Source organism: Cyclopterus lumpus, chromosome 8, assembly GCF_009769545.1.
Source record: "Cyclopterus lumpus isolate fCycLum1 chromosome 8, fCycLum1.pri, whole genome shotgun sequence".
Taxonomy (NCBI): Eukaryota; Metazoa; Chordata; class Actinopteri; order Perciformes; family Cyclopteridae; genus Cyclopterus; species Cyclopterus lumpus.
The window spans coordinates 8,129,054-8,138,845 of record NC_046973.1 but is presented as its reverse complement, the minus strand read 5'-3'; the positions used below and the strand labels follow the sequence as shown (position 1 = coordinate 8,138,845).

At 42.1% G+C, this 9,792-nt stretch overlaps 2 protein-coding genes across 4 annotated transcripts; one reads left to right on the top strand and one right to left on the bottom strand.

Annotated features, from left to right (window-relative positions):
• Nucleotides 1-2,203: 2,203 nt before the first annotated feature.
• c8h17orf75 (chromosome 8 C17orf75 homolog) lies at nt 2,204-7,003 on the top strand. Its single transcript, XM_034540119.1, has 10 exons — nt 2,204-2,558; nt 3,289-3,363; nt 3,797-3,922; nt 4,169-4,297; nt 4,490-4,550; nt 4,649-4,768; nt 5,132-5,196; nt 5,345-5,484; nt 5,572-5,675; nt 5,973-7,003. Exons 1-10 carry the CDS (start codon nt 2,416-2,418, stop codon nt 6,192-6,194), a joined length of 1,185 nt encoding a protein of 394 aa, XP_034396010.1. The 5' UTR covers nt 2,204-2,415; the 3' UTR covers nt 6,195-7,003.
• A 232-nt stretch (nt 7,004-7,235) lies between these two features.
• LOC117735478 lies at nt 7,236-9,684 on the bottom strand. 3 transcript variants are annotated; one of them, XM_034540121.1, is made up of 10 exons: nt 9,594-9,684; nt 9,443-9,520; nt 9,239-9,315; nt 8,794-8,880; nt 8,552-8,649; nt 8,234-8,457; nt 8,058-8,150; nt 7,875-7,961; nt 7,672-7,731; nt 7,236-7,513 (listed from the first exon to the last, which is right to left on the bottom strand). In XM_034540121.1, the coding sequence occupies exons 2-10, from the start codon at nt 9,510-9,512 to the stop codon at nt 7,476-7,478; spliced, it is 834 nt and encodes a 277-aa protein (XP_034396012.1). In that variant the 5' UTR covers nt 9,513-9,520; nt 9,594-9,684; the 3' UTR covers nt 7,236-7,475. The 3 variants fall into 3 exon arrangements, with proteins under 3 accessions (XP_034396012.1, XP_034396011.1, XP_034396013.1); XM_034540120.1 differs by having other exon boundaries at nt 9,239-9,271; nt 9,594-9,678; XM_034540122.1 differs by lacking the exon at nt 9,443-9,520 and having other exon boundaries at nt 9,239-9,271; nt 9,594-9,661.
• Nucleotides 9,685-9,792: the final 108 nt, after the last annotated feature.

Genomic DNA, 9,792 nt, shown 5'->3' with positions numbered 1-9,792 from the left:
TGGACAAATGGTTCCCTACTCAGTGCATCGGCAACCACATTCTTTGTGCCAGGGACATAATTTAGGTCAAAACTGTATGCTGCAAGCTTTGAAACCCATCTTTGTTCACATGCATCTAACCTAGGCTTAGTCAAGATGTATGTCAATGGATTATTATCCGTCCAGACTGAGAAACATCGCCCTTTCAACCAATGGCTAAATTTGTCACAGACTGCCCATTTAAGAGCGAGAAATTCCAGCCGATGTGCTGGATAGTTCAGCTGGGAGTGTGACAATCTTTCCATCAGGAGGCAACTGTGAGAGTACAGCTCCTAGACCATCAAAGGAGGCATCAATAGCGAGGATGAATGGTGCATCAAAATCTGGATCGGCCAACGTGACACTGTGCACAAAGCTCATGTTTCAAAGATCTGAATGCTTCCCTGCACTCACCAGTCGTCGGTCGGGGACAGTTTAACATGGCCTCTTTTGAATTTTGGTTTATGGCCTCTCCCTCTTTTGTGTGGTGTGGCAGGCTCAGCAACAAGGTTGAACAGTGGCTTAGCTTTAGCTGAACATCCCTCAATAAAATAATGATAGTAGTGTAAGATTCGTGTTCAAAGGTCCGGGTCCCGTGGCCGCAGGAAATTCAGGATTCGAGTTAAAGTTTAACAATATTTAATGGCAAAAATAATACTCATGTAGCGTTCACGATCGTGGGGCCAGAAAGGAGGAACTCTCCACAGACGGAGTGCAGCTCCCAGGGAGCCACAGACCGGGGCTGTCTCGAGTCTCCAGACCAGTAGAACCATGTCCCCAGAACAAATGCTCGGTCGTTAGTATGGTCATGCAAATGAATTCACACCTAAAGGTTAGTTCCATTGGTCAGTTCAAAGGATGCCGCCATTCTGTTCGCTACGCCAATTTAGTAAACAGGCGAGGTCAAAGCTCACTCTTCCGGTCAAGGACAGGAAGTTCCCCTTCACAATAAAACCCTATTATCCTGCCTTCCGAATAAAAGCAACACATTAGGTTTCAATCGGCATCCATTTTAACTATTGTCTAAACAATAAAACATTCATTCATTCTCATGCATCATACAGTTAATCATTACATTTGTCATTAAAACAGAATAATAAAACAGTGATCCTCTCTTATGTTTCATAATACATTCCTCCAGAATATTCCTCATAATATCCCAAATTAATTATCATATCTTTCTTTATGTATTAATTTAAAACATAAACTTCTCTTATCTACATGTGCAAATATATATAAAATCCACTACAACCTAACAGTAGAGAACCATTCCCAAGAAATATCTGATTTTCTTAGCACAAGGTGTTTTCCCATCACATTCCATCAGGTCAGCTTCCCGCACATCATTTATAGCCTGCACTTTACTTGGATCCGTCTCCACATATGATATGTCCCAGAAACTTGATCGACCGGCGAAGAAAGTGGCACTTCTTAGGCGAGAGCTTCAAGTTGTTAGCAGCAAGGCGTGAGAAAACCATCTGCAGACGCTCAAGAGCAACCTGTTCTGATGGAGCAAAAACCATAAGGTCATCCAGGTAGCATAACAGGCTTGTGAAGTTCTTATCACCAAAGATGGACATCATCATTCGCATGAAAGTGGCAGGACTGTTCGTCAGGCCCTGGGGCATCCTGTTATACTCATGGAGACCGAACGGGGAGGAAAACGCTGTGTATTTCTTGTCGTCCTCGTGCATTCTAACATTGTAGAACCCTGATGTTAGGTCCATTGTGGAGAAGAACACATTGCCACCAAGTGCAGCAAGGGCGTCTGTCTGATGAGGCAACGGATGTGCGTCTTTCACTGTTCTTGCGTTCTGGTGATCTGCTGATACAAAACAACACACCCACCAGGAGGGGACGACGTGAGTTAAAGATGGCGGCTGGTCTCCCGCGTCATAAAACAACACTGCGGCGTTCAGGCGCCCCCTGGTGGCCTCAAACTATTGTATATTTGTTATTAACCATATTTGTACCATATTGTTTTACTATTCAACTCCAAAGTGAAAATATTGGTAACGTAGGTTACTAGCATTCACAATTTCAAGTTAAAGCACATAATTTACACGTATAAAAATAACCTAATATGTCAAAGAAAAAAACGTCTTAATAAAAACCCGTTTCCCTTCAAAGTGTAAAGCTTGGCCCAGGAACAGGGAAGTCGGACATAATTGAGAACGTACACAGATGACGCATGCGCACAAGGTACATCAACGAGAATACCTTTAATACTACTGCTGCAGTTGCTTATGCTGCTACAATTTCACTATCAGTCGGAGAGCCACACGTCAACTATAATCTCTGTCAACACAGCACAGCTCAACTCTAGAAACACGTCCTTGTTTTTTTGTTTTGTTTTTGTTGCCATTTTAGCCAGCTGCTCTCAAGCTCCGTGACATCATGTTTACCTCCCAGACCTCGTCCTTCCAGGATTCAATTGACGTGGAAGAGAGAGATGACTTTGACAACGAGGAAATTTCTGGATACAGTCAGAAAATTCATTTGAACTGCTACTACACCATCTATCTTTATCAGGGCACAAGGTAATGCTCGATACTGCTCGTCCCAGTTTCTGTTTTCCAAAAGATAACAGCTCGGTTGCAACTTTCTGTCTGTGAAGGAGATTTGCAAGGAGCGTTACGTCACGGTGACATGTTATACGTATTATGTAATCTTTTTTAAATTTTTTTATCGTTTGAGTTACATGTTATTCTTCACAGTAATCCTACAAATATTGTAATTCTACAGGACATCACACTGTTACTTAATACAACAAGCTCCCTGGTGTGAGTGTCCCTTTCTGTATCACAGTTCAAATTATTATACGGTCAATGATTCAATTCAATTCAATTCAGTTTATTTTGTATAGCCCAATATCACAAATTACAAATTTGCCTCAGAGGGCTTTACAATCTGTACACATACGACATCCCTGTCCCAGGACCTCACATCGGATCAGGAAAAACTCCCCAAAAATAACCTTTCACAGGGAAAAAAGGGAAGAAACCTTCAGGAGAGCAACAGAGGAGGATCCCTCTCCCCGGATGGACAGATGCAATAGATGTCATGTGTACAGAATGAAGAGCATTTACAAAGTTACATAAACACATTACATGAATATGACAATGTATGATTCCTACCTCCTCTAAAGCACTGTTGAGTATTTGTAGTCCTTTGTTGTTCCTGAACCTGCTGACGGTGACACTCATACAGGTAAAACCAGATATGCACTTCAATCTAACCAGGTGATGAGTAAACTGTCAATTGTTGTAGATCTAAGGCTTCTGGGGAAAATGGGGCATGGAACCAGAGACGAGCAGACTCCACAACCAGTCAGGATGACTTTAGGTAACAAAGGAGCCATCCGCCTACCTTCTCGTTACTTTCAGTGGTCGTTTCTCTTTGGCTTTCACTGTTGTGCATTGGTGTATCCACGGGCTGCGTCCGGACATCCACTCTACATGGAATCAATGCTGTTTTCATTTGTGATTTTGTTCTGATTGGTCATTGTTGTACTGCTGAGTGACATGGCCTTCAGGTCTCTCCCAATTTGAACCTGTCTCCACTTCCAAGTGTCGAGTGGAGTTGGCAGTGTTGAAGCAAAATGGCAAAAATACGTTCTGCTTGTGACTGTGAGCTATGTGACTCAGTTGTGTGTGGTTTGTGGCTAATGCTCATCAGCTTTCTCCATCTGTTCTCCATTGACTTTGGTGGCTTCCGAATTCCTCATTGTCTCCACTGCCCGCTCGTATCCACACTGATCTTTCTGCCCTGCCCACAGCCTGACACTTATTGACAGCAGCCTTCCATCGGAGGCAGAACCTGAGCTGCAGACTTACATTTCAAGGAGGCTCAGCAAAGGTGCCCTGCTCGGAGGCATGAGCAACATCGCCACTGTTGAACTCAGGTGACAACAATTTTCCCTCCCAACTTTTTGCATCAGCAATGCTACATACTAACCAATAGGAACAGACGACTCAACATCATGTTCCTTCCTCTAGGACTGATGCAACACATGTTATAATGGATGATCTGTTTGCTTACATCACAGTAATACAATACATTCAGCTGGAAATGAAGGTTCAGAGGTGGACAAAATAAGTTGATTACCCACAAATATTTTTATTATTGTTATTGTATGTACTCTCCCCAGTATCCCAGAGCAGGCAGTGGGCTGCTACTGCTGTCTCCTGGAGCAGGAAAGGTCTCCTGAACAGCCTGATGCTGACGGAAACGGATATGTCATCTGCTTCATGGGCGGCTCTGAAAAAGGACTGAACTTATATCCTTTGTGCACAGTTGTCTATCGCATAGTGTCCTCATGAAATCATCCTTAATTATTAGCATCATGCAAGGTCCTGCAGCCTTAATTGTATACATAATCCTTGTTCTTTTCTGCATTGTTGTGCCTCCACATTGTTGTAACTTTGACCAGATAAACAGGCCACAGCATAAATTCCTTGACCCAATACACATTTAGATTAGAACTTGATAAATACGTCCAAGGCCTGCATAGCAGCCTGCAAACCCCAGAGGTATGTGGCTGTAAGAACAGTGTAAAGACGTTATATGTTTCCCATTACAATATTAATGCAATATTGATTTGCGTGGGTGGTGCATGTTTGTGTGTCAGCTGCAGAACCTGGAGACAGAGGTGCGTCCGTATCTGAGCCGGTGGTACGAGGAGTCTGTGATGCACATTTATCGGGTGGTGCAGCTGGTCCAGAGCAACATCAGCTTCTTGCTGCATGCTGTGAGTCCCTTTTCTTACCTCGAGAGCATGCCCAATAAAAATGAAGAGAACCTATTTTCTCTCCTGTAAGAAAATAGTCGACAGTGGACCTTTACAATGAAACAAGTATTCTTTGCTAATTGTACTGGTTTGAGCCATAGCAAAGGTTCCTGAGCCTCAGTAAATCATAGAATGCACCTTGGTTAAGGGAAAAAGTGGATCACTGTATTTTTGGGGGGAAATGTCCTTGAAATGCTTATTTACCATATCATTTAAAATACTGCTATCCAATTTATTTATTTCATCATTCACATTCTGTGTGAGTGCATGACCTAACTGTTCTCCAGAACAAAGCGTTTCAGCCATTAAATGTTCTGTACACAGGCGCTGAGTCACACACTTGTGGAGCTCAATAATTCCGATGAGAGGACAAAGGCTGACGTGTCCAGGTGAGTTTGGTGACGTCCCCCGTAACCACACTACCTCTTTAAGACTGCTACACACATAGCAGGTTTCTTGTTTATTTCCATGTCGTACACCATGTAATTAATATATTTGGTATGTTAGATGTTAAATGCCTGTTGTATTCTGTACCAGGTTCATCAAAGCAGCCGGTTTACAGGGTCTGTCCCAACAAGACACAACAACAGCTTCTCTGTGTACGGCTATCTCAGAGGACACGCACTGTGACCTGGTCATAGACTGCTCCACCAGCCCACCCACACTCTTTAACACAGGTAAGCCCTGACACAAACCAGATGAGGACACCTCATTTTGTATCTCCATCCTGTCGAAGTGTCCAATGAAGATGTTTTCTCCCCCAGTCAGTAATCGCTTCTGTGATGACTGGACTCAGGCATTTCTAAACGCTGCGGAGCGTTGTAATCCTTTCCTGCTCAGGCAGATTCTGGAGAACTTCAAACTAAAGGTCAGAAAACATGCACTTAGACAGACTATAACATTTGTAGGTTGAGTGCAGCATACCTTTTTGTATTTTCTGTATAATTTATTTGGACTAGCACATATAGAAATCGAATCAAACTATATAAAAATCCCTCTCGCCCACAAGATTGAGAAATGTTGGACTACAGCTCTCAGTTCCTCTTAGCAGATACACAGTACAACATTGTCTTTCTTCTACTCAGCTGCCTGTCCTTTTAAATTGCTTCCCTTTTTTAAACATCTTGTTTCCTCCTCTCTACCAACCACCACTCGCACTCCGCAGGCCATCCAGGACATGAACAACCTGAAGCGCTTTGTGCGGCAGGCAGAGATGAGTCACTACGCCCTGTTTCGCTGCTGCCTGTTCCTCCAGGGCTGCGGCAATGGGGATGTGTTGCTGCAGAATGCCAGGGCGGAGCACAGCGACCTGCCTGAAGCCTGCAGCATCATCGGCGTGCTGGAGGAGTTCCTCAAGGAGCAATCCCAGGCCCGGGCCCAGGCCTGATACCATTGCAATGCCCAAGTTGTGCTGCTGGCAAGACCGGCACAAAGCAAATCACCTGTTCAGCTCTAAACCTAAAAACACATCCTATGTTCTAATCTGCTTTGGCAGATTCAAAATGTAAATGCTTCTATGCTTCCAACAACAAATGTGTATTTCTTTGGGGGTTAATACTAGTTAATTGAGATATGTAACATCATTTATTTTAACAATGGAGGTCAGTGGAGATGATGGTGAAACTGAATTGATAATGTGTGCAGATCAGTTTAGATCTAGGTGTAGAGTGGCACATTCCCATCATTTTACTCTTGTAAATGTTAGTGCTCTGAGTGTTTCACAATACTTTGAACCAAATATTATTACTAGTGTGGAATTATCTATTACTTATTTAATATCCAAATGTTTTAGTATTGTTGTTGTTGGTACTTGTTTCGTTTAATAAGAAACACATTGAGAATGCACAAATCACTTTCATGCATTGCTTGTAACATAGGCCTTGTTTGTGCTTACATTTAAACACAATACATGCACTACAATATAATTTGTCTCAAGAAAACTGCTACTGTACATACATATGACTGAAATGATATTAGATGTAATCCTTCTGTGAATACAGTGTTCTAGATAGTGTCATTTTTGGATATCATTTTCTGTTTACAAACATCCTAATTGCATTCACCAGCTGAAGACTACATTTACTAAGCATTTGTATAGTTTCAAAGGTTGTACAATATTAATACCCACAGAAAAAAAAGTTTGAAACAGAAGAAATTCAAATGTAGAATAAAAGATGTATAAAAGTGCTTACAGTAGATGTTGTCATGCATTTGTTTTATTTTCCTTTCACTGTACCTGCAAGTTTTGATGTTCATTACACATACTAAAGGCTTTTAGCTCAAATCAGTCCAAAGGGTGTAATACAGCAATATGCTGTGTTTAAACTGTCAAGCAGGTGACATTTAAGTCTTTTGACTATTGTGAACCATAGTGTGACTGTGACCTGACCACACTGCGTATGTGTTAACATGTCTGTGCAGTCTTCTCTAAAGTTATAAATGACTGTTGTTCTTGGTCTTGAATAGAAGCTGAAATAAATACCACAGACAGTTGAAACTATTTATTGTGGTTGTACACGCGTGTGTGTGTGTGTATATATATATATAAAGTTACAGAAAAACAGGCAGCAACAGTCCGCTGTGTCTGGTTCTAAAGTTCCGTTGTTTGGTGACTGAGTCGGTGCTGCTGCTCCCTTCTAGTCCATCGCTCGGGTCCTCAAACTGGATCTCATATCCTCCAGTAGACACCGTCCTCCGGCTGCTCCTCTGCAACCACAAACAAACAGCTGAAAGCTTGCGATATAAAGATGATCAAATGTATGCATACATGTGGCTTTTGTTACATTAATCATTATGTGTAAATTTAAACAACTGGCTGTCTCATAAGAACTAGTGAGAAGACAATAACATGGAGCAGGGTTTACCTAAAGTGTGATCAGGCATGCTCCTTGAGCTCGGTACGTCATAGATGCTCTCTGTGGGCTCTGATATGATGGAGATAAAAAATAAATATACATACACACGTATGTATGTATGTATATGTATATATATATTATTTTGGTATAACCAATGTTTTAAAAGTTAGCTGCTGGGGAGAAAAAGAGAAAAAACAAACATGTAATCTCACTTGGATGTTCAGCAGCCCTCCTGTAGGAGAGAGGGAAGTCATACTCGCCCTCATCCATCTCTGTTGAAGTGTTGATCTCACAAACCTCTACAAAGACATGACACATGTTGGACATTTAAACCTCATCATACTGTATGTTATGACATGTTAAACAGTAAATTTGAAGTGTTTCTAAGATCATACTGTTTCTAAGTGGTAGAATGTCGTAGTCTCCTTCTTGTACGTCCTCTGCATGGTTCAACCCACTGGACCGTTGAGGATTGTCGACACTGTGGCCTGAAAACACAGAAGTTGGTGAATAGAAACAACCAAACGATTACTTGTGAAGCAGGAACTGGGCAAATCAATTTAAAGTTCACCATTGTGATGCTGGTAGCTACGGTCTGGAGGTGTGTTTCCGGAAGCAGTCTCCTCGTGGTTTGACTCTTCAGACAGACGGATGAGGGAGGAGATGCTCCTGGTCTCGTGCTGGATGTGGCCTGAAGGAGCCGAGAGGGCCTGAGCAAGGAGCGACTCCATCACACTGTGTGAGGAGACGGGTGTGCTGCTGTTTAGTCTCTCTCGCTGCTCACACACCTCGAGGCTGAGCAGAAGAGAAATGGTCAGTGGCTGGAATGTGGATTATTTCAGTAAAAGTTTAGATCCGCCATAAAAAGGAAAGCCCTCTTCTAGCTTACTGTGTGCTTCTGGAGTATGTAACCCCAGAGGTAGATAGATTCATGGCCTGCCATAGGAGTCCTAACCACTCCTTTCTGAGAGCTGCGGTCTCTGCTGCCTACACACGCACACACACACACACACACACACACACACACACAGTTGACAGGATATGCTTTAAGTTGGCGCCCTTAAAGCAGACCTGCCACACTCATTGTCTGCCAATTGATTGGCTTGCGGTTGAACCACAGCGATGACTCACCAACACCTTCTTCTTTCCATTTGTCATCATGATCTCAAACATAAAGCGCTTGCCATCAACTCTCTGGACCTCTCGCACTGACTGTACCTGGTCCAGGAAGAGGACAGATAAAGACTTAAGACACCAAAGTAGAGACAAAGCAACAGTGGTGGAGGAAGTACGCTGATGTTTTACATAAGTAAAAGTAGCAAAACCTCTCAATCATAACTAACATTCTAATTTTGACTTAAATAACACAAGTATTAGCATCAAAATATATACTTCTGAACAATATATATTGTTGGATTAGAATAAATTAACTGAAGCTGTCAAATAATGTAGTATAGCCGAGGCATGAAGTAACATGAAATGGAATTACTCAAGAACAATTACTTTAAAATATTACTTTGCTTCCACAACTGCAAAGTGGTTTCCCATAAATCAACAGTGATGGTGGAGGACTTACTGTGTAAATGTAGTAATGGCCTCTCAGGTGTGACTGTGAAGAGAGCAACATCAACACAACTGTTTTGTCATTGAGATCTTTAAAAGAAAGAAAAAATAACACTGTAACCTCACTTCAATTGATTATTTTTGGCTCCAGAAATGAGTTGACAAGAAGAGGCTGAATTCACTATTGTGAAGAATACTAGAGCAAATGTCTACTTACAGCGCTGCCGTTCTTCTGTGTATAGAAGAACAAGGTTGTATTTTGAAGCCTGAACCAATATGTCACCCATCTCAATTTCTACAGACAGAAAAAGTAGATGTCTGGCCACACAAAGTCCCTTTTTATAAACACAAGATAGTTTGCCACTTACCAGAGTGTCTTTTCTTTTCTGCAGGAAGCCTTCAAACAATAATGTAGTCCCATCTACAGACATGTTACCCCTCAGTAGATGGACATAAACCCACTGGTAGCCAAAAAAAAAAGAATATCTACCTGTGTGGAGGGACTTCCTGCTGACAGCAGTATCGCTCACTTCTCTATTCTGCCCACAAGAACAGTTAATCTGACAT